Source organism: Varanus komodoensis, unplaced genomic scaffold (assembly GCF_004798865.1).
Source record: "Varanus komodoensis strain SLA01 unplaced genomic scaffold, ASM479886v1 scaffold14_1, whole genome shotgun sequence".
NCBI classification, from domain to species: domain Eukaryota; kingdom Metazoa; phylum Chordata; class Lepidosauria; order Squamata; family Varanidae; genus Varanus; species Varanus komodoensis.
Genome location: NW_025335438.1, coordinates 1,647,391 through 1,672,338, shown reverse-complemented (window position 1 = coordinate 1,672,338; position 24,948 = coordinate 1,647,391). Strand labels below are relative to the sequence as shown.

Here is a 24,948-nt window from a genome sequence, read left to right as displayed (position 1 = left end):
AGCAGAAAATGGAAGAAAGTGTGCAGATGACATATAATATCTGGGAACTTGCAAGTCTGCACTATGCACATCTATAGGAAGACAGAGCTGCAAAAGAAAAGGAAAAGGGAGAATGAATGAATCTTGTGATGTGAGAAAACAGAGGTGATTAGTAAAGCCTATGAGAGAGAGAGCGAGAGAGAGAGAGAGAGAGAGAGAGAGAGAGAGAGCGAGCGAGCGAGCGAGCAAGCACATGCTTGGAAATGAGTTAGTAAACAGGATGTGAGTTTCAAGGAGTTACAACAGGGTGTAATCATGCAAGATTATATTGTCACATGGACTAATAAAATGTTTCAAAATGCAAATTGCCTTTCTGGTAGTTGACTCAGACATCTATTTCTTGTGTGGTATGCTAGAAATGCTTTCGCAGTTGTAACGCTCAATAACAGATATAGAAAGCTGCCTTATCGGACCATTGCTCCATCTAGCCCAGAAGAAGGCAGTTTGCAGTTCTTCCAATATTCTGTCTTACAGTTCCCATGACTTCTTGCCATCATCTGTGCTAGCTAGGACTGATGGGAGTTGTAGGCCAAAACATCTGAAGGGTTGCAAAGATGCCCATTTCTCACCAAGGCTAATATTGTTGACCGTGAATGGTAAGCACTCCCCAAGATTTCAGGAATGACTTTTTTGTGCTCCAGCTGGAGCTATGGCCTTTCCCTCAACCCATGAGAGTAGAGATTGCCTTACCTCATCTGAAATAAATATCTTGCCTTTCCCGGGATGCTATGAAGAACTCAGCAAAAATCTAATGTTTTTAGCTGTGTAAAAATTTTATGTTGTTTTTGGTAAGATTTATAGCATTTTTGTACTTTATTGTATTTTATGAGTTGTTGTGCACTATTGGGCAGTACAGCAATGAAATCATCAATAATAGTTGCGTGTATGTAGCAGGTGGCAAGTGAGAGTATTTCTTTTTGGTTCATTCATAAACTCATCAGTATGAAAGTGATGAGTATAATTTCCCCTTCCATTCAAATGAGCATTGCAGCTGCCCCCCCACCCCATCTTCATTTCCAGTCGCAGTCTTGCTCTCTCCCTCATTCTCCTCTAGCAGCACATACACAAATGTGTGCCTGTTTTTTCTCTCTCAGTGATATTTTATGAGGACACGCATTTTGAAGTTAACTTCAGCGTAATACTATTGACGCACTGATGTTTGGAAACTTGAGAGAAACTTTCCAAGGGCTTAAAAACACCAAATTTGATGTTTCTAGTGTTCAAACTGCTACCAAAGCACCTTTCACTTTGAAATGGAGGTTGTAATGCAGCTTGGGCAGATCTTCTGCAGATACAGTAACTAACAAACTGTGGTATCACCCAAATGAAATAAAATAGGACACTGAGCTGGAATGCTTTCTGACTGCTGAGAATAAAAACTGGCAGCTTAGCTAGAATCTCAGTTTGTCCCAAAAACCTGACCACAACTCTCGTCTCCATCAGAATTCCACAACATTGCCTGAGCAATGTTGATCAAGGTGAGACTAGAACCAAGATATGCTGAAGTCTGAATTTGGCAATAGCTTTGTAGTTTGATAGATTTTTATACCCATCAATAATTATGATGGTTATGTTCAGAAAATACTTTCCAGCATATCTATGACAGTGTTGGCTAATGTGTGGGTTTCATCTCACTGGTCAGTTCTCTTCCTCTTCGTAGCTACCTGAGTGGGGTAGCAATTGGAAAATGGGTGGTAGGTAGCAGCTAAAGATTCCTCTGTTGAGTTGGACATTTGTATTTTCAGAGTTTCCTGTTTTATTTTCAGTAACACAGATACCTTTTCAATGGTGGTATGAGTTGACGGTAATGCTTAACACTTGAGCTAAGAGATCTGGATTGGCTTCCAATCAATTTCAGAAGACAAAAGTGGCTGACTTAACAGATGCAATGCTATGGACTTCCAGTGCTGTCTGCAGGTCTAAAGGAGTATTTGGAACTCCAGCTCTGGAATCCTGCAACCTAGGAGTTAAGATTGTGAAGTCTGATTCCTTGTGCATCCTCCTCACAGCCAGTGCAGAAAAAACTTCAGAGGTTGCAAAGAGCCATCAAAGAGTGGGAAAAGGACCATGCCAGGTGCAGCAAGGGGAGGAAGCTGAGGCTATTGCTTTATGTTGCATTGGATGGATGTGAATGGAGGGTGGAGGGCATTGGATTGCACCCTAAGTATCCTTGGTTCAGTTTATCTTTCTCAACTTTGGGTTCCGAGCCACTGAACTATGACACCATCATCCCCCAGTCAACATGGCCGAAGGTCAAGGGGATGCTATGTTAAGAGTATGGGGCTCTCTGTGCCCTGAGGCTATTCATGGAGGCTGTGTTCAAACTTCTGGTGTTGTCAGGGGCTAGTCTCTTGACAAGGAGCAAGGCCTTTTTTGCTGATTAACCTGCCAACTCTTCCCCAAAGAGGCCTTTTAATCTAGCTTTGCAGCAGGATTCTCATCTCCTAAATTAGCATCCTTTCTGCAATTGGTTGGCTGGGCTTACTAGCTTCCAAGGGAATCCCTCCTGCCCACCCCCTCCACACACACCAAATTGCTAATTGGAATTAGTGTAGCGCCCTTATGGATGCAGTAATACCTTTACAATATGGGGGTGGGGGGATTGTGATGTCATGGGAACCAGCTCAGTGAATCTTTATCAGTATTTTCCATTAAGGGAGGCTCTGGCTATATTTTAAAAAGTTTCTCATTTATTAGACCCCTTTCATATTTTATTGCAAATTCTTACCCAACATCTAAAGGCATTATTTCTTAAACCTTCTCCTCCCTTTAACATTACAGTAAAGCTTTCTCTTGCTTTGCTTAGGAGGGGGATCTTAGCTCTATTACAGATGCCTCAAAAGAAAGAATAGGCACAGTACCTATAATTCAAAATGCTAGAAACAGCTGACATTTCAAACCACCAAAACAAGTAACCATTATATATTTGTGCTATAGTTTTGTTTTATCCAATGTATATATTTAAAAAGGTATTTATTTCCCAAATCAGCAGAAAGTGTGAGCTGTATTCAGCTTTAACATTACACTATGGTGCAATTTTCTGGGCTTGATTTTAAGGCTGAATATAATTTTAACTATTTTCTGCTACAACAGAGAACTCTGATCAAAATATGGCAAACACAATGGACTCCAGGGCTGACAAGCTTGAACTCTACATCACAGACCAAACCACAACAATGTTCATGACACTATGCTCAAAGATGAACTTTAGTAGACTTTTAAGGTACAGCCTGCTAGATGGCATGCTGTCAGAGGTGGTTATAGAAGCGTGAAAGATGTGGCATCTTGCCCATTAAGAAGTGGCAAAAGGAAATCATCAAAGGAAGCCAGAAGAGAACTGAAACGGAAGACCAGATGAAAAAAGTAAAATTGCAAAGCATAATACATGATATTGCAATGCTGTTTGAAACAACTTGATATGCTGACGCTTATGCAGAGTGGTGGTAAAATCCTTAACTGGTATCTAAACTGATTGTTAAAGCAATGTTAAGGTGAACTGTCAACACGGAAGTGCACATTCCCTAAAGCAAAACACCATCTGTTTAAATAGTTTCTGGTTGCAAAATATAGTGCCTAGCATGTCCCATTTTAGGGACTAGAAAGGAAGATATGGGCAGGGGTGGGGAAAGGAAAGAGGCTACTGAGAGACGTAAAGCAAATGTGATAACCGGAACACAGCTCAGGAACACTGGACAGAGGAAGCCCTGCTTAGACCCAACAATGTGAAGGCAAGGCAGCATGGGTTTAGAACACCATAAACAAACAAAATGGTGTGTGCACAGTCCTATGCTGCCTGGGAGGCCACGGGATCCTCTGAGATTGGAGGATTTCAGAGCTGTGCCACCTCACAGCTAACAGGGAAAGAACTGAACCACTCTCCCACAAAAGTTGCAAATGCACCTTGGAGGGGAGAAAAAAGGGTGTGCCAGAGGGTGGGGAGGGAAGGAGGTTGAGACTGCAAAGTTACACCTGCTCCATTTGGTGCCCCAGCCTCCTTCCTCCCCCCCCCTTTTAAAAAAATGTAGGGCACAAGGTGGTAGCAGCAGCAGTGGAGATTGCTGTTGCCCCACCTGCATTGAATACTCATAAGCCTCTGAGTTTGGAGGCATCTGTCATGGAGGCAAAACGATCACACTCTTAGGTGTTTTTCAAGAGTGTCCAAATGACAAATGGATCAGGACCATTTTCAAAATAATTGTAGACATTTTTTAAAAAATACTGTTAGAATTGGGCTTTGTGGGTGAGCCATACAGGGGTATGTAAGGTTCTGGCTCTGCTCAGTGTGGTTTGAGGTTGGAAGCAGTCTCTGTGCGGCTTGTCATTGTGGTATAGGCTGTGTGATGTGCCTGTGGTTGCTAAAATGTGTGCTAATGCAGGGCTAATATGAACAGAGAGTATTTACAGGTGGGACCTGAAACAAGATGCTAGGACTCATGATATATGAACAGCCATCTTTTGATGTGACACAGGGGATCCATAAATAGATCTTTGCTTAAAAGCAAGGGAAACCAGATTGAGGTAGAGAGCCAGTGTGGCGTAGTGGTTAAGAGCATGGGACTGGGACTCAGGAGATCTGGGTTCTAGTCTCCGCTCGGCCATGGAGCCAACTGGGTGACTTTGGGCCAGTCACAGACTCTCAGTCCAACCTACCTCACAGGGTTGCTGATGTGGGGATAAGATGGAGGAGGAGAATGATGTGAGCTGCCTTGAGTCCTTTGTAGGAAAAAGGCAGGATATAAAATCGAAAAATATAAATAAATAAAGTATGGCACTGGACAAGGACTTATAAATGCTTCTGTTTCATTCCTGGTTCCCCAGTTTAAAATCTGCTCTCCTCTGCACTATGATTCTGATCCAAATTTCCCCTCTTCTGTAACTCTTTTTAGCTAAATGAAAAAAATAAATTGGGAGATGCAATCATAGATCTCCTATTTCACTTCTTATCTGGCCCCAAGTATGTAGTTTATTTTGAACAGAAGTACATAATTTGTGACTCATCAAACCAGTAAGAACTACACATGGTAGCCTTGTTTTTGTTGCTTACCTGGGACTGCAAAAACAAAAGATTTTGAACGTACACGACTAGTGAGTCACAGTTAGTATAGTGTTGATTGAACAAAGCTGCACTTGATTTAAATCAGGAGATGACAACCTCCAATGCAGGGTATTGCTCAATCAGGTTTGCAGAAGGCTGACCTTCCTCAATCTTACCCCCTGTCCTGTAGAGAATGTCCAGATTGGCGATAATGTCCTGTGTGCCATCTCTTCCAATGGGAAAGCAAGTAACAGAAAGGGGAATCCTTTTGTTTTCTCTGATCTGAAATTGGTGGTAACAAAAGGCCTCTCACACACTCATCAGCAAAGACTGGGTCCTGCAGATCCTGGTTAAGTGCTTTCTACATTGCCTGTATATATCAGCAGACCAAGAAAGAGCTGCATAACCTAGCTGGAGCTTACAGGTCTTGCAAACCTGGCTGAGTTGTTTTTTCTGTCCGGAGAGCAATCGTGGGTGGGTAGAAGGGGGCAGATCCTGTAATGTAATGAGAGCTGTCAGCCAGTCTACCAACTACCTCCAAACCAAATTAGGTAATCTACCCCTGGTTTTAATCATGTGAATACTGTATGAAGCCAAATTCATGTTACTGGGATCATAAGCAACTTATTTTGTATTGTTTTGTGAGGGAAGGATAATCAATGAAAAACTCTTTTTGCAGCGAATGTTTCTAGGAGGTGCTTCTTCCTGCCATATTTTCCCATGAAACACCTGCCTGTTAATTCATATTCTTCCAGATGCTAGAAAAATAATTCCATCTTTTCCTGCAAACAACTATGACAATCCCAGAATTCCTCTAATGACTACTTAGGTACCACAGGATATCCTGGCTAAATGATGCCACATGTGGTTAGACTGGTTGCAGTTAATTTTCTTGCACCATTTCCTCTTTCCTGGATTCATAGTTCTTCACTTCTCTTGAGAAAATACTTGCATTTTGTTTTAATGTAAGTTAATTTTTATGTTTCCTGTTATCCTTTACTTTGTAATAGAAAACTAACACAATCTGAGAATGCATCACATTTACTTGGTAGCCAGGATTAATATTTTGACTGGGTGTGATGCTTCATATTCTGCTTTTTCCCATATATGCTTTACCATATAATTTATTTCAAACCCAATCTTATGTAAGTTTATTCAAAAGTAAATCTGTCTATATCCTACTGTCAGGTGACTGTTGATACTGTGAGGGGCTTCAGTTTAGTGGTAGACCAGGTGACCAGCATGCAAAAAGTCTATGTTTATTTCCTGCCAACACTGGTTGAATCCAAGAATGTCTATCTTGCCTGAAATCCAGAGAGCAGCTGTCACTTGATGGCAATAATCCTGTGCTTGATGGACGAATGGTATGACTCAGTATATGGTAACTTATGATTGCACCTTATTTTATTTTTACTTGGACAATTAATATACTTTTAAAATATTGTATCATTTCAATAAGTCTTTTTTGCTCCATAGTTTTCTGGGTATGCTTGTTCTTGGCTCCTAGGTTTTTATTTTCTTGCCAATTTTTGGATTCTATTAATTTGTGCTTTACTCTAGATGTTTATTATAGCTTTAATAGTATTTTATTTGTGCTATTTATGCAACAATGGGCATCTCGATTCTGAAGGTAGAAAACTCACACCCAAATCAAGATTTGGAGAATGCTAGAAGGTCAAATCAAAGTAATTCTCCTTAGGAAGATGCCTGAATTTGAGCACATTTCCTAGATTTGCACAAATGGGGAAGGAAAATAAAGCATTGTAGCTTTTTTCCTGCCCTGTGTGTGCTGCCAAATTACCTTCACTACGCATGGTCTGTTGTGTTGTCAGAACACGGTGAGGGTGGGAGGTGGGTGGAACCCATGGGTTGTTCCAGGAAAAGATACTTTCAGCTTTATTGTCTTGCTGATGACAATTTGTGTCTATCTGTCTACACATTCTTAGGCTATACTATAGGAAAACCAGTCTTGCTTTATTTTGAAATTTCCCACTGTTTTTACTGTTGCAAGCAAGGCATAGCAGATACTTAACCATATACTGTCACCTTTAAAGTGGGTTTCTGCATGATCCAAACATGTTTGGAATTGTAAGATATAGTTTTAAAAGAAGTTAGCTATAATGGTTGCTTTAAACACGCTTGCCCAAATTTCATAGCCTTACTTGCTGACTCCAATACTCAAATTGATTTGCATTTACCACACCAACATCTGTAGCTTTTACTTACCGACCCCAATCCCACATAAAGGCAAACTCATTTCTAGCTCAGCTGTGTATCAAGTTCTGAATGTCTTCAATTCTAACTCTGCACATGTAGAAAGCAGGCTATATAGCAGTTCTTCATACACCAAGGCTGCAGTTCTTTATGTGGTTACTTGGGCATATCTCACTATTAACTACCCCCGTTTTATCCTGCCATGCCACCTGTACGTTTTTATCTTGCCAAGCTGAAGTGCTATTCAGAGATGGCTTACTAGGGCTTGAGTCCCGAATCTTCCATTTGGGGCTGCCCATGAGGACTTGCCAAAGTAAAGGGACTGGGGCTCAGATGATCTCTGTTGCCATGTGATCCCCTGAATTAACTGTTTTTTTCCCCACATGTGCCTCACTTCCCCTCCTCCAGTTTTTTCCCCTGAAATCAAACGTCTCTTCATCCCTTTTTACAAGTCTGAGTGTCCTTAGAACACATGGTCCTTTAAAGCCCCCGACAGTTTAGAGCATATGCAAATTAGCATATGCAAATTTATACGTTACTTTTGTCCAGCAAACCTGAGCTCCTCAGCTTTTCAGTACCCAGCACCGCTCCTGCTGCCTGGCTACCTCTATGCAGGCTTCACCAGCTATTCACTTTAACGGACCTCAGGTCTTACAAGCTGAGGGGGGAACTCACAAAAAATATGCCAAGCATCACAAACGGATACATCAAACAAAAACTCAGCGATAGGTATGAAGGCACTGTATATTGCAGCCCGCAGTTGTTTCCAACTTCGCTATCTTTCCTCGTGGCTAGGAAAGCTAACCCAGTTAAATAGGTCGAGGGACTTAGTAAAGGCTCTGTGCCTTCGTGCAGTACTTGCCTTCACATGGGAACTCCTACAAGTAGGACCTTAGTGAACCAAGGAGGTACTGGTAACTCCTGTCCTTAGCGATGTTAACAAGGAGTCTGCTCCGAAGTAGGGACAAAACTAGCTTCAAGCACCGCCGAGCCCCTGAGACCTAACCCATACCAGAACTCGAAGCTGCCTGAGAGGCATAGCCTCAGGGGTGGGAGGAGGAAGTGGAGACTACTCTCCGAAACCCTGTCCCGTCCACATCTTTAAGCCCCCCACCTCTCATTTCGGATGTTCCCCAAAGTGGGGCTCTTTCGGGCGCCCCTCCCCTCCGCAGCGGCCACTTCGGGCGGCCGCCTCTCCCAAGATGGCGCCGGCTCCTCCTCCCAGCTCTCTCTTGGGAAATCGAGCGGGCGGAATGCCGCCGAGGCTCGTCCTACTCTGCTTGGGAGGCCGGCCCAGGTTTGCTGTGTGTGCGCGCGGTGGGGCGGGCGGGGCAGCGGTAGCCAGATTAGTGACGGCGGCGGAGGGAGCCGGAGGGGTCGGAGCAACAAGCCACGGACCGGGGAACGGAGCCGGGGAGGGCGCTCTTCGGTTGCTCAGTAAGCAGCGCGCCTGGGCTTGAGGACGGGCGTGGGGAGCCTGGGGGTAGAGGCGACCTGGGAAGCTTTTATCACGGCAGAACCGGAGGCGGCGCGGAGGAAACTTTCCCTCCCGGTCCCTGGTGGTGCATCCGCGGCCATGTTGGGATCCCGAGTGTGGGGGGAAACTCCTCGGCAGGGCAAAGGCGGCGTCGCCGTGCGGGATCGGGCAAGAGGAGAAAGGAGGCGTAGGGAGGCGTATGTGCTCCTCCCGGCGCTGAGGGGTCCAGATGGGCGCGGGTCCCTCTTTCTCTCTCCCTTCGCCCCCGCGGGCGCATTAGAGGAGGCTCCTTCGGTGTTGCCCGTGGAGCTCGCCGTGGCGACGGTTGGTGCCCGAGACCACCGCCTGGCCGTTGGACTCTGCGAGCGGCAAAGTGCAAGCCTCGCCTTGACTCCGTCGTGTTCAGGCGGCGGCGTTCAACTTGGCATTAGTTGGGATTCAGGGAAGCCGCGAGCACGACAGGAGAGAACCGGGACGTGGCCTCTCGTCCTTCTATTGATAGGATAGGAAAGTTGAGAGACGAGGAGCTCCTTAACCTCTTAGAGTCATTTTTGGCCTTGTCCCATCCAAGAAAGGAACCGGCCGCCCGAAATAATGAATCCCGCTGGTCAGAGGGGATGTTGCTCTTGGATGGCAGCAACTTCACAGGCACTCCAAGAAACTCTCTGTTAAGAGAGTCCCCTTGTCATGGATTTCTGGGCTTTAGAAAGCTGTACGAATATTTATTTAGTTACGCGCTCCCGTTTCTTCATGGACAAAGCGAAAACCATTTTCCCCCGGACTTTCACTCGAGTACAAGAGCTCCCCCCCGCCCAATTTTTCGCTTTCATCCGGCCCTTTATTATAGCTCTAAAATTAGAAAAGATCTTGTGAGCTGATTTGGAGGGTGGGGTAGTAAGTTAAGGAAATAAGTCAGTTTATGAAAAGCGTGCGTATCTTGCCCTTAAGCTTCTAAACAAGCGAATTTCACAGCGGTGGTGTGGAATCGTTTTGTGTTTCAGAGGAGGACAGGGAACTTCCTGTGCCTGTCAACAAGTGGATTGCAGGTTGAAGGAAGTTGGCTGTCTTGCCGTATTGTTTCTTCTAATAGGTTGGGCCTAGTTGACATACCGTTAGTGCTTGTGCTTTAAAAAAGATTTTTTGCCATGGATATTCTGGAGACTATGCCAACTGCTGTTCTGTACTTTTTCCTGAATAAGGGCTAGTTCTTAAGCAAACAAAACTGGAATGCTGAAAGGTGTAGGACTTTTTTCCTGCCAAAACATGCATAGGATGGCAGCCTTAAACAGGGAAGACTTTGCTCCCTAGAAGTCAATTGAAAGTTGTTATGAATTATTTTTGAGGAGAGTTCAGAACGTTGCATCTGTTAGGAGATTAAGATAAATATCTCAGTTGAAAACATCTTAGTTTGTCCTTCTATCTTACAAAAGTTGCCATAAATTTGTCCCATCAACTACCATTTCTCATATTGGTCTGATCTGACTGTTCTAATGCAGCCCAGATCCACGCTAGGTTTTTAGACTGTTACTTGGTTCAGTTGTATGGCAGAAAACTCACTCCATGCCCTGTCATCCTGTCACTATTGCTCTCTCAATTCTGCTTTTCTTTTTGGACCCCATTTATGACAAACTTTTTGGTGATTGTGGTTTCAGTGCACTACCAAGTAATGTTATAATAAAACTATAACTCTTTCAGGTGGGAGTGCCATTGAGGCTGTAGAAACTGGCTTATAGCTCCCCCCCCCCCGCCTCCCCGCCGTCTCTTTCTGGACATCAGTGACCTGCCTGTCAGGTAGGCAGGGGCTGCTGCATCCCCTTGAATGTTACAAGGGGATGCATATATACAAAGATATATGATGGAAAAAGAAGGGAAAGAGGAAAGGGAAGGGAAGAAGTGCATTCCCTTCACCCAGCAGGGCCTTCAAAGGATTAATTTCTAAAAGAGATTCTAAAGCTCAGGGTTGCTAGAAAGGCAAGCAGTGTCTGAGCTGACCTCAGGTCCAAGAAGGGATTGTCAGTGTTGCATTGTTTGGGCCAGGCTTTTTTTCATTGTACACCTACAGAGCTCTGCAGCTGTGAATAACCATGCTGTCTATTTTTAAACCTGTGTTCCTGCACAGCCCAAAGTTGCACATGCAATTACTGCACGTAATTTTTTTTTAAGCAGCAACCTAGAATGGTAACATGGCCTCCCCAAACTCCTGGTTGATCCGCAATTTCAGCACTCTGTATTGGTTTGTAGTATTTGATCATGTTATAAAACACAGTAGATACTGTGCTGTATTCATTAATGTGCCTCCACAGAGCAGAAATGATGTTTAGAAATCACCAATATAATGGTCCCTCACAATCAAAAGGGACTCTAATGCTGATTCATTCAACTTTAATCAATACATAAGCATATTTATTTCAGTTGGACAGATGAACTTGCATCCGTATTTGAACATTTAATTTATACTTTCTAAATAAAGAGAATCTCAATGTACAGTAATAAGAAAAAAAGTTTGAACTTGGCTATAAATCTATTCTAAACTCTACTTAATATTTTTCTTTAGTAGTGTGAGAAATTATGCTTTACAGTTTCAATATTTTTGGATGAGTTCCCTAGTGAAGCATGAAGAATTTCATGAAAGAGGGTGGTTCGTGGGGGTTTATGGCAACTTCCAGTGGTTGTTCTCCTACTGATGCTGTTAGAGCATTTGTATTAGTACACAGGGAAGTAGTGGTCTTGTACATATCGCTTCCATTCAAAATACTGTCTTTCTCATTCCTCTGGAATATGCCAATCCATTAACCCCCTGCCCACCTCCCTCAATCAGTCTGCATTGTGTGGCAACTGACCTTGCTCAGTTGTGATTGAGCTGTTTGGAACTTGTAATATAAATTTCAACAATCAGGAAAGCAACATAAGGAGAGGAAGGTAGGACATGGGCAAGAGAGCCAATGCATAACTATGAGTGATTGAAATTGCACATATTTGACTTCATTTAAGTTTAATGATGATACAATTATCTGCACAAAAGCTTTCTGAAATGTAGTTGACTTGTTGTGATTTTTAGGTGTTGCATGGCAGTTCTTGCAGTTTGGTAGCAGAGGACATTTTGCCCTTTGTATAGACCAAGGTGAGTAACTCACAGAAAAGAGTCATTGTGTAGGACAACTTATGTGGTACCTCTTTTTCTTGTTCGTTGTTGGAATTGCTCAGAATTTGGAGAATTACTCCATGTTCAGTAGGCATTTTACCTCTTGTGTCTTGGGTAGTTTTTGCAGGATGTTAAAAGTTATGTACTAGTTCAGTTGCAATTTTTTGTTAAGGTCAAGCAATGAAAATTGCATGTTAAATATTAAATTCTGCTGATAGAAATTGTTGTGTGAGATCTTCCAGTTCACTTTTTAATAAGTCCAAATACTGTAAGGCTGGTAGTAAAAGAAGTCATTTGATTTGGCTGAGCAACAGTCATGTTTTCTTTGTGTCTTTCTATCTTTTAACAGACTGCTTTGGGCATATTCATAGATCCAGTTTGTACTACCATATTTTGTATTAATGCTAGGATTATTACCTGGTAATTGTAATCCCCTATTTAATGGTTACTTGGAGACTTCTTGGTTTGATTGTGGTGTGCTGTATGGGAGGAGAGAAATGGGCAACTCTGAGCAAAAGAACCATGCATGTCTCAGTTGATTAATAGGAACAAGGCATCTAATAAAGCTTAGAAAAAGGTGCCCACAGTGTTACTTTCTTAAAATACTTAGATTTCTAAATTACTTTTCAGGACTTAAAGCCCTTATAAGACTATATACACACAATATCTAAAGCATAATAATACAATAATTCAAATATGTATTCATCATTAAATATATATCCAACCACCTCTAAAATGTCTAGTATTAACATCCACAAGATAAGAGATTCAAATTGAAAATGTCTCTGAAGTTTAAAAAAAAAGTAGTGATGAAGTTGCGTAGTTCATGCGGGGAACAAATTTCACAAACATGTGGCCACTGCTACTTACCAGTCCAACAGTGATTAAAGATGGATTTAGGACCAGGGCTCCAGATATTAATCTCAAGCTACTTTGTTTGAGTGCAGGCAGCCCTTTAAAGAGCCAGGTTCCAACCAATCTTTAAAGGCTAGAACTAGCACTAGGTGCAGAAACAGGTGGGCACCCAGCATAATTGGTACAGAATAGATGCAACATGTTCTGTTTGTTTAGTTCCCACAAGCAACCTTGTTGCAGTATACTGTACCCACTGAAGCCTCTGATATATCTTTAAAGACAGCCCTGTGTAGATTGCATTGACCCTAAAACGCACCTGGAGGAAAATTAGAGAAACCCCTCTTAGCTATCATAATTCTTACTGAATTCCAGGAAGACATTTTAATAATAAGTTTTCTGAGAAGTGAGAGAGCTTATTTAGAACTGGTAACTAGAGAACTGGAAAAGCAGTGAATTTCTCGTGGCCAGCATCAATTATTTGAGTGTCGCCACTAGCCCAAGAAGTTTCAAACTTGGTTATACTGGGGAAGGAAAAAGTTTCTTTTCTGCTATAATAAAATAAATTACCTTGCATGAAGAATATATTTAAATAACATGCATTTTTTCAGTGTTGAGCAAGCTGTGATCAAAAGGTCCACTACAGGATGGTTTTTAAATTCTTAAGGCAGAAATAGGATAGATCTCTTCTAAATTCTATTTGTGTATTTTAGGCAGATGACACCTGTTCAACTACTGACTCAGTCTCTGGCTTGTAACTATCCTAGCAAGATAAGCTACTGTGTGCATATTTAGAATTCCACATTAAGCTTTTGTTTAGTATTGATCGACTAAACTCCAGAAGAATTACCAGACATTCCATTACATGATTGCTGTAAGGGTTAAAGCATGTTTGTTACATTTACCTGTGCCTTTTTGCGTGTCATTTAACTGTATGGAAATTGAGAGGGAAATCTAAGCATAAAAATACCAAGACTCTTCAGAGCATGTTGATGGTTCTTTTGTAACCAGAAACCATCTTCTCACAAAGAGAATGAAATTCTTGTACTGGATGTTAGACATAAATTTTAAAAGTGGATGAAAACTATTAAATATTGCAATGGCCTGTGTTTCATTAGTTCTTCAGGTGGCAATTTAAAAGTAATCTGTAGTGATGTTTGAAAAATACACATTTTATTCTTAATTTCTCATTGTACTACATTTTTAACATAGGAGCTCTGCTAGGTACCCAACACCTGTCCATCTAGTCTAACACCCTTTTCCCTAACAGTAGATAGCTAGAAAGCACATAAAGGATATTATCATTCTAGCTGCCTAGGAAGGCCTTTTGGCAGTTAGAGGAATTCTATAAATATGTGAGTAGATGTGAATAATATGTGAATAATAAATAAATACCATCCCCTTAATTTGGTATTCAGAGGTGTGTTGCCTCCTGATTATGGAAGTTCCATTTGAGAAATAGCCACGTGGGTTGTCATGGCTTACTTACTGTCTTGAGAATAAAAACCTGCATTAGCAATCCTAAAATTAGGATAGTGCAAGGATTGCTAAGCATGTCATAAAATGATTAAGTTGTTCTCTGTTATTGAATGCATACTTTTATGGAATGGCTGGGAACTTGATATTTTAGCATTCACCATTTGCTATTCTTGCTAGGACTGGTGGGAATTGTAGGCCACAAATTCCTTACTCCTGCTTTAGATGGTAATGTGCATAACTTCACTTACTTCAAAATGAAGTATCTGAAGTGTCATTAAGTGTCTGCTTCAGATCTGATCTCCTTTGTGTAAGCTGTCAAAATTGCTGTTATTTAAAAGATTTGTTAATGCATACCCTCCAGTTGTAGCACGGCAGCATAACAGTGAGTGGTTTAACCTGGATCTCTATTTTGGGTTGTCTGGAGATTTGCAAAGCTGACACTGATTAGTTAATTTTAGGAATCCAAATTAGGATTAGGAACCCAAGTTCAGTCTTAGATAATGTCTAGGTCAATCACTGTGTCACTTACAGAAATGATATGTTCACTTGAAGTAGTCAGTGAACAGTGGTAAAACTCCCTGAGTCAAACTATGTAGTGTTTACTTATTAAATGTGAAAGAGTTGCATCATAACTCCTAGTTGCTGAAACTTTCATGAGATGCTTAAAGCATTTAGATAGGGTGAGTGTACATTTGCCATCCCAGGAAGGAAAACTGTGTTAACAGTGTAATATTTCAGGGGTGGTTATTCTAGATGTTTTGGCCTACAACTTCCATCATACCTCATTTGCTGCGCTGGCAAGGACTAGTGGAAGTTGTATTCCAGAACTTTTGGAGGGCCACAAGTTGCCCACTTCTAGGCTAATTCAAACAGATTACTGTTATTGCCAATCTAAATGTGTCTGGTGGGAATGCTTAATTTAAAAATAAGGCAGGAAAGGATCAGTTAATTTTCCTCTTTAATTTACTTTATTCCTTTTGCAGAATGGCATAGTCTAGAAAACATAATTTTGGACTCTGATATTTTTGCAGTAGTTTTGCAAACATTTGGAACTCTTTCCTCCCAGCAACCACTTTACTCACCCTCTTCTTTGAGCCTCTCCAGCCCACTTACATAGGTGAGCATGTGAGGAGCTTTGACAGAATGTGTGTATAAATCATTAATCTGAAACTGGCATTAGATGAACAAAAGTGCAAATCATCATCATCATCAACAGCAACATCATGTTTCTATACTACTTTTTTTCCTCTTGAGAAGAGCTCAAGATGCTTACATGGCTCCAATTTATCCTTCTTGTGAGGTAGGTTGGGTAGAAAGTCTGTGTCTTGGCCTGAGCTTCATAGCCAAGTGGGGACTAAAACCTGGATCTCCTGGGTCCCCAGTCCAGCACTCTAACCACTTGGAACATTTACTAAATCATCAGGATAAAGTGGCAGCTGGTTTTGGAAAGAACTGAAATTTTATCCTTAGCTAAGTGTGATGTGCAGGAACTGTGCTGCTTCTTCCTTAGAACTGATTGCATTGTCTGCAGTGCAAAACCTCTTGTGCTAAATCTGCTCTTGGCAGTAGGAACAGTCCCATAGTCTGAGAAGCTAGGCTTTATAATCAAGGTGGATGCAATGCAATTATTTGTCAATTATTTATTATATTGTAAATAACTGTAGAACTTTCCCTGTGCCTTTTTAGTTCAGAAGGCAGCTAAAGCAAGTTTAACATCTCTAGTGCAGTGATATTGGATAAACATTAATTATATCTTGCACATATTATCTCATTAATTTTTTTGAAGAGACACTTAATTCAATATATATGTCTGTTGCATTTAGCATGCATATCATGCCTGTATTCATTGAATATTGTCAATAATTTTTATAGTTTTGGCAAGGTTGCCTATTCAGAAACAACATTAAAGAAAATGTGTATCTAGTTTCAACTAGGGTCACAAATAGGCTGTACTAGGTATGGCTAATGCTGGTGTATATTAATGAATAAAGATTGGTGAGCCTGCAGTGGCAGCTGTCTTCTGATTTGTTGGATTTAGTTAAGCTGTAGCCTCCCAATTAATTGCTTATGGCTGGTTGAGAAAGGAATTAATTGAAGGGGACCTTACATTTCATGGAAGGAATTTTAGTTATTATTTGCTAGACTTTTGCTCTCATAAGTTTAGTAGGAACATCTTGGAATATCTAATCTAGCAGTAATCCTCAGAGATCCATATCTAGTTCAACTTAGTACATTTTTATTCCTTTATTTGTCAAGGTAGTGAATATGATTTTTGTTTTATCCATGCAGCTTCCTAGGGATGGGTTAGGCTAGAGTGATAGACCCAAACAAGGTCACCAAATGAGTTTAATTCAGCTGGATCCTGCAACTTCCTGGGAATGTGTGATGCCTGTTTGTGAAAATAATATTCCATTAATGTAATTGCAATATAGTATTAAACTGATCCTGCCATTACCTCCTTTAAAATTCTTAGTGCAGTCTACTCGTATATACATGCATGCATGTCTGGTGTGTTCCACTTTCTAATTTGGCAAGGGACTTGATTTTCACTGTTTAATTTTGCAGGACGTGGTTTGCCATAGCGAAAGTCTGTAGATGATCAGAGCTCAGAGCTGATGCTCTTTGTTTCCTGATTTTATGTACTTATGTGGATATGAGTATTTTTAAGAAGTGATACTCAACTTCAGATCATTGTTTTCTATTTTTTGTTTGGTTTGCATTTCCCCAGCTATAAATGTAACAGTTTAATTTCTGTTGATAAAGTTTGATTTTGTCATCTACTGAAAACGGTAGATGTACTAACAGAACAGGGAGGTTTATCAGACTTGGTGTTCTTATTTGAATTATAGTGCTCTTTTGAATTTGACTGATTGTAGCCCTGATTCAACTCTGTGGAGCTTGTGATCTTGCTTATTGATGCTGTCTCTGTCCTGCCTACACTCCAATAAGTTACTTCATTAAAAACCTGCTTTTTTGGTTCTATAATTATGCTTTTGTTACAACTGCCATAACCTTAAAGTACTTTTGGAAAATACATCGGGCACTGAAATAAGTTGCCATACTACAAATGCTCACCAAACATCACATACATTTGAAAGTAGTGTGGCTGGATACTTGGATTGTATATTTTAAAGAAAATTTTGTATCTTTATAGAAAAGCTGTAGTAACTGGAACATTAAAGGCACATGCCTATACCTATCACTCCCAACATGTCCCAGGCAGCCAGGCTGGGAAATGCTAAGAGATGACTTTTTTCTGTCTACACATGTATAGAATGACATTCTTAGAAAATAAGTTGTGTTGAAAATAAATCCAGTGAGGCTTACATTCAAGTAAGCATGCATAGAATTGTCCATTATGCAGAAAAAAGTGTACAGCTGTCAACATGCCCCAGCCAGCAGGTCAGTTCATTCTTCCCCCTTACTCCACATTCTGTACCATGAGTTTTTAATAGGGGTAGTTTTGGTTTTGTGTTGTGTTTTACTCAATTAAGATTTCTTCCCCTAAAGGAATTTGGGCTATATGAAACCCATATTGGTGCCGATTTGGCTTGAGTTCCATGAGTGTGAGAAGACTAGAATCAGTTTTAGAATCTAAGAATACCGATTGAATTGACCTTCTAAACCTTTGGGCTTTTTTCATCCTTTACAAGCCCACAGGCAGCCAACATTTTTGGCAAGAATATATGTGGAGATTGGAATTAAGTGGCTGTGGCACTTTCCTATAGCTGCTTTATGCTGGATGATCATTAGCATCTACATAATTCCGGTTGTTGTTACACTGAGACATTTCTCTTCCAGGGCAATGCAGAGCTTCAGTAACTGCAGACCATCCTTCCTTAATCATCTTCTTAGCTGCAAGAACAATACTCAGGGATACTCTTTTTCATTTTTCTTTTGAAGCAGAAGAGCTTTAATTAGAGAACTAATCAGAGCTGTTGCCTTCCTTTATTTCCAACTATATGTAATCTCTTGTGCTTGTATTTCTCAAATTATACTGAAAGAACACATCTGTCATCTTTTAAACTAGTTTATTTTGATAGACAATAGGTCTATGGAAGATAGTAGTCAATATAACTTTATTGGTCTCCCTGACCATAACTTACAAATATCAGTAATTTTGTCATATGGACAACCTGAAGAGAAAATGTTAGCTTCCCAGTTATAATGAGCGTATTTGTCTGTGTTGCCTGTACGCATTCTTTATTTGCCAGAAGACTGTTGGCAAGTGCTTATTTTTAACTCTGGACAATACTTACAATGTCCTTGTCCACAGATTTCTTCCTTATATTCCTTTTTTTTGGCACAAGCTGAAATGAAAAATTGCATGATACTGAAGTTGATTATTACTTCCATATATGAAGGGAAAGACGCTTGCTCCTGGGGAGGAAAGCTATGGCAAATCTAGACAGCATACTAAAAAGCAGAGACATCACCCTGCCAACAAAAGTGCGTATAGTCAAGGATATGGTTTTCCCAGTTGCAATGTATGGCTGTGAAAGCTGGACCATAAGGAAGGCTGAGCACCGAAAGATTGAGGCCTTTGAATTGAGGTGCTGGAGGAGACTCCTGCGAGTCCCTTGGACCGCAAGGCGATAAAACCGGTCAGTCCTAGAGGAGATCAATCCTGACTGCTCTTTAGAAGGCCAGATCCTGAAGATGAAACTCAAATACTTTGGCCACCTAATGAGAAGGAAGGACTCCCTGGAGAAGAGTCTGATGCTGAGATCAATAGATGGCGAAAGAAGGAGGGGACGGCAGAGGATGAGGTGGCTAGATGGAGTCACTGAAGCAGTTGGTGTGAGTTTAAGTGGACTCCGGGGGATGGTGGAGGACAGGAAGGCCTGGAGGAATGTTGTCCATGGGGTTGCGATGGGTCGGACACGACTTCGCAACTAACAACAACAACAACATATGAAGGGAATTTTTAATTGGGCTCTCAGTAAGGATCTTTGCATATAAATTAGTAACCAACTTCAGGATCAGCAGGATTGCTTCTTATTAATTTTCTTTCAGTGCTCTAGTGCTTTCCATATGTTGTTAACTACTTTCATATCATTATTTAGGCTGCTTTGCATCTTGTAGTATTGCTTTTCTGTTTTCCCTTGCTGCCATCCTGCATGATTATCTTATCTGCACTCTAATCCCAAATGGTTAGAATTCTTTTGAGGGGATAAGAGAGGATATACTAACTTGAATAGCACATGCAGCTGCCACTGGCCTGTACATGTAGCCTGCTTGAGTCTCTTAATGTTATTTATTTGTTTGTTTGTTTGCCCATCCTGTCACAGAAGCCTCAGGACAGCTTACATAAAAGATTTTAAAGATTTTTAGATGTAGCATGATCAAATTAGTCTTCTAAAATTAATGAAAAACACTTCTTGTGCTTTATTTTAGGAAATAAGCCATGATTTTGGTAAGTGCATTGTTGCAAATGAAGACTGGAAGGCCAGGGATTTCATCCATACATTCTAATGTCATGGGGCTGCATTTGTAGGGGCGTGTTAAATAATCTGGAAGAAAGATTTCTGAAGCTTCTGTTGCTTGAGCAAAAGTTGGTTTACATGCATGCTTTTAATTTTTAAACAGAAGATAGTTTATTATTGCTCAGGGGATTAGCCAGCTGTGGACATGTGTAACACATGCCCTCAAAGAAGTCCTCATAACAGATCCAAGCCAGAGCCTTAGGTAACTGAGTTTAGTACATTTGTTGATACCATGATTTGAAAGCAATCATCCATGTAGTTCTAGATTCACTCTTCACATTTCTGAAGGATAGTCACATAGAACAGACAAATGATTTTCTGCTGCCACAGATGATAGGATTAGATATAGGTTGTTATAAGAGCATGTTTGCTTGAATGTTAGGGAAAACCTCTTAATTATTAGAGCAATTTGACAATAGAACCGGTTCTAGAGGAATGATGGGCTCCCTATAGCTAGGAGTCTTTGAGAAAGGGATGTGTGGATTTTGTTACATCGGTTTATGTTTTGCGGATTTTAGGTATCTTTTGTTCCATCATCTGCTCATTGATAGAATCAGATATTTTTTAATGAAGATTTTGTTCATTTGGGAACACACATTAATTATCGCTCAGTAGCATGATTGTACATGTGCAAACAAATGAAGTTGCACAAATTCCAACATGAGTAAGTAAGTAAGTAAATGCAATTGTAAAGCCATGAACCTGTGTGAAGTCTTCTTTTGTCAATGTCCTTGCCTGTTACTTGCTCAATTTTCCCTTCCCTTTGACAGCTGAAGATGAAATTAACCAGTAAAGGTACATATATCAGACAACCATAAGAGCATACCTGTAAAGGCTGACAACATAATAGTAAACAACATTATCAGTACATTTGTGCAATCTACAGGTGCTGAAAAAGAAATAAGACCCCAGTTGTACTTTTTTGATGTTCTGAAAAAACCATGGTGGTAAACTAAAAATTGGTAACAATTGTTGCAGGAAAGGGGGACAAGACAGGTTCTGCTATAGACAGTAAGACAAAGGCTGAACTGGCTAGAGGACTGCAGGGGAGACTGTCAGTGTACTTTGGGTTGTTCAATGAACAATGGACAGATCATGGCTTATTCGCAGGGTAGTTTAGTGCGACATGTGAATGTGTCATACTCTTTAATCTTGCAGTTGAGGTTTCCAAATGGTCCTCTGCATACTGGTTGACACTGGGTGGGGAAACTGAGGTGGTTGCATGTGCATAAAAACTTGGTTGATTTATAGCCATTGTTTAAATATTTACAGTGCCCTAACAGTATTTTTTATGTTTTAGGATTCTAGCAAAAAATGGTGGATCGCTTGGCAAACAGTGAAGCAAATACTAGGCGAATAAGCATAGTGGAAAACTGTTTTGGAGCTGCTGGGCAGCCCCTGACTATTCCTGGTCGTGTTCTGATTGGAGAAGGAGTGCTTACAAAGCTGTGTAGGAAGAAACCAAAAGCAAGGCAGTTCTTCTTATTCAATGATATTCTTGTGTATGGTAACATTGTCATCCAGAAGAAGAAATATAACAAACAGCACATCATTCCATTGGAAAATGTAACTATTGATTCCATCCAGGATGAAGGAGATTTACGGAATGGATGGCTTATTAAGACCCCAACTAAATCTTTTGCAGTGTATGCTGCTACTGCGACAGAAAAATCAGAATGGATGAACCACATAAATAAATGTGTTTCTGATTTGCTTTCTAAAAGCGGGAAGACCCCCAGTAATGAACATGCTGCTGTCTGGGTACCTGATTCTGAAGCTACTGTGTGTATGCGCTGCCAGAAAGCAAAATTTACCCCTGTCAATCGTCGGCACCACTGCCGGAAATGTGGATTTGTTGTATGTGGTCCCTGTTCTGAAAAGAGGTTTCTTATTCCTAGTCAGTCTTCCAAACCTGTGCGAATCTGCGACTTCTGCTATGACCTCCTTTCCACAGGGGAGGTGGCTACATGCCAGCCCACAAGATCAGACTCTTACAGTCAGTCACCGAAGCCTCCTTTGAATGATATATCAGATGATGACGACGATGACGACAGCAGTGACTAAACAATGAAAGAGAACGTCTTGATGTTATGATTGGTGTTTGAACCTAAGTTGCTGTATGAGGAAACCTCTAATTGCAGGGTCTTCTGACAGGCCCACCCTAGCCATGATATTTGCCTGAAATACTTTCAACTCAGATGTGCCTCAGTATCTGCATCTCCTAGATATATCATCATTCTCTTTTCTGCAGGGATATACTGTTGCAAATATATCATTCTCTGTCTTTGTATACTTGATTTCATCTATAGGGAGGTGAGTTGATGCTCTTTCCTTCACCCTTCTTTCAGTGGAAGATTAGGAAATCAAGGACAGATTCTTTTTTCTTCCCAAAAGCATCCCACATTGTTTTGACAATAATACCTTATGGCTTCTTATATTGAGGTGGGGTAGGGAAATTAAATCTGCATAGAACTGGTATTTTGATTAGCAAATTGAATAGAACATCTAACCAGACTTTGAATGATACTGTACTAAGAATTTTGTAACATAAATGCATAGTGTAATGTCATTAACTTTTAAAATGTTATGCAAGATATCATATACCAAGTGGTGCCTTGTAATGACTGCACTGTTGCAGGAAGAAACTAACCTGTTGTACCCTCTTGAATGCAACAAACTAAAAAATAGTTGGTGCTATTGACAATAATTGTTGTATAATTAGGATGTGAGTAATGAGGGTTGTGAGTATATCACTATAATGTATATTGTCCAACAACTCCTTGCACCAAGTTTCCTCTAAGGTGCTGTATGAAGATCAATGCAGCACTGTTGCAGAGTCCAACTATTGTGAGACCCCATAGGTGTGGTACTCCCACAGCATGAGTGAACTGCTGTGCTTGGGGACTACTTAGATCTTCAAATGGATTACATCTCTTCCTACTTTCAAAATGTTTGGAGATTATTAAATGCTTATAGTTATCAGGTATTAGCAAGAAGTATTGTCTCAGATCATGGTATTTGCTGTAATGTTTTTGATTTGATATTTATGAAATGTAATTCATCAGATACTTCACTAACCGTTTTAAACTGTAGGAATTGATTTCTATTATAGTTAAAATGTATTTTAAAAGCACAACAACATGGGGAGATGTCCCGGTTGTCCATTAGAAGGAAAAAAAAATGGCAAAAAAGTCCATCCTTGTACACTGCTGACCTCAAGATAGATTTAAACTGCAGATGACTTCATTTTAAATATATAAATTCAGAACCAGGTTAATAGTGCAAAAAGTGTTTCCAGTATTTACTTTTAACAACATTCTTTTCTATGATGGTATCAATTTTACAGTAATGTCAGATTTAGCTCTGAAATTTTGTAAAAACCCAATACATATCTCTATTTTTATATTACTGTGGTATGTGTAATCAGTTCTTGTAGAAGACCCCTGACAGAACTGTGTGGGACTTTGGTAGTACCTGAGAGTTTATTGAATTGTTAAATATTGTTTGTATTAAAAAGTAATAGTATCTAGACATTTGTTCATTAATTTACAGTTTCTACACTTTTTGCCTCATCTGGCAATAACTGGGCTATATTTATTGAATAAACAATCAATTCTGCATCTTGCACAAGTCTCCCAGTCTGTAATCTGACTGCATTAGCACATATGTTGGTGTTGGAAAAATGTAGATGAGGCGTACAGTTCATTAGGTGATGTGGAGGAGCCTGTGTTCACTTTAGGATTTGCTTGTAAATGTGTTGGAGATCATTCAGCTACAGTGCCGGGTACTAGCCTGTTCAGAGCTATAGTTTTCCTGCTGATGTCCAAATACTTGGACAACACTACCAGAAAAGGAACACTGTATTAAGCAAGGTGGCAATCTAGAAAGACACACATTCACCTACATTGTCTGAAGGTGTCCAAACAGTTTTCCTCCCTGCTTCTTGAATTTATAATTTGTCACTATGAATTCAGAATAATTTGAGTATCTAGGAAGAGGGACTTAAAGATCTAGCTAGATTATAGTCAAAATATTTTGATTGGGTTAACTATTTTACAGTTTGATAAATGTAAATATAAAGACTGTATTAGAACTAGAATGAGCCTCACTAGTGATTGGACTAATTACACCTTCCCCTCTTCTGTGTGGGCGCACAAGGAAATTGTGCATTTCTTTGTACATTAACCACAGTTGCATTATTTGAGCCATAAACTCTGCTTAAGCTTAACTATGGTTATTTGAGACAAGCAAGTCTCAAAAACTCTGATTTAAAGCTTGTATGTTTCAACAAAATGTACTTAAATTAACCAATTTGGATGACATGGGAAGTTGTGGTTAATATGCAAAAAGCATGTTTCTTCTACAAAATCCTTTACTCATAGTACAGAGATACACTATAAGGTACACCTTAATATAGTTCTGTTTTCTTCTTACACTGTGTTGTGCAAAAGACTTTGAATGTCATATTTGCTCAATTATGTTTTTATGTTGCACAAATACTTCTGCACTTTCTACCTGCAAGAAATTTATCTTTAATTTGGCAATATTGTTGGCCTACCAACCCCTAATCCCATTATTTGTGAGTGAGATTCATTCTGTGCTGCCGTTGATCCCTGAAGCTGTTACCAAATTGACACTGTAGGAGAGAATAATTCTAGGAATAGAAGTGTAAAAATATTGCCACTTTTGTGGTTCTGCTCACAGTTTTGTTGTGTAAAGTAAAACTGTCTTGTTAGTCAAACTTTTAAAAGGGCTTAATAAATGGTTTTGTAACTTTGTCAGACTGAACTGCTTTCATTTTGTAAATCTGAGAACAATTTAGAATAAGTAACCATTCCTTGTCCATATGATATTTGAAGGGGATGAAGGCCTAGTAATGCATTGCAAACAAAGATACCAGATTGTCAACACTTAATACTGTGCCTGAAAATGCAGCTCTTGAATCGATATTTTAATAACAAAGAGGTAGCATTTTTTCTCTCAGGTACATTGCCTTTGACTGGAAAAAATAAGCCTCTTCAATGAGTTGCTGCTTATTTAATGTAACTACAGAGTGATTTGCTGTAGCGCGTGCAAACAACAATCCAAACTTCATGTGTGTGCTGGTGGGATCTGAACATACTGAAATAAGCCAGGTATCCAAACTCAAGACCTTACCAAAAGCTCACTGAAAATAGTATTTTAAGGGTTTCACAGCAGAGAGTATCTCTTTGCTTGGAGATAC

At 40.2% G+C, this 24,948-nt stretch overlaps 1 protein-coding gene across 4 annotated transcripts; it reads left to right on the top strand.

The window, feature by feature from the left end:
* Window positions 1-8,570: 8,570 nt before the first annotated feature.
* On the top strand, window positions 8,571-24,501 carry PLEKHF2 (pleckstrin homology and FYVE domain containing 2). 4 transcript variants are annotated; one of them, XM_044423959.1, is made up of 3 exons: window positions 8,656-8,725; window positions 11,824-11,886; window positions 21,025-24,501. In XM_044423959.1, exon 3 carries the CDS (start codon window positions 21,039-21,041, stop codon window positions 21,786-21,788), a length of 750 nt encoding a protein of 249 aa, XP_044279894.1. In that variant the 5' UTR covers window positions 8,656-8,725; window positions 11,824-11,886; window positions 21,025-21,038; the 3' UTR covers window positions 21,789-24,501. The 4 variants fall into 4 exon arrangements, with proteins under 4 accessions (XP_044279896.1, XP_044279892.1, XP_044279894.1 ...); XM_044423960.1 differs by lacking the exon at window positions 8,656-8,725 and adding an exon at window positions 8,770-10,556; XM_044423961.1 differs by lacking the exons at window positions 8,656-8,725; window positions 11,824-11,886 and adding an exon at window positions 8,571-8,585.
* The last annotated feature ends 447 nt before the right edge of the window (window positions 24,502-24,948 follow it).

What these genes read in the sequence shown, in the direction of transcription:
- PLEKHF2 (XM_044423961.1), top strand. Translation starts at nt 21,039, where the DNA reads ATGGTGGATCGCTTGGCAAACAGTGAAGCAAATACTAGGCGAATAAGC.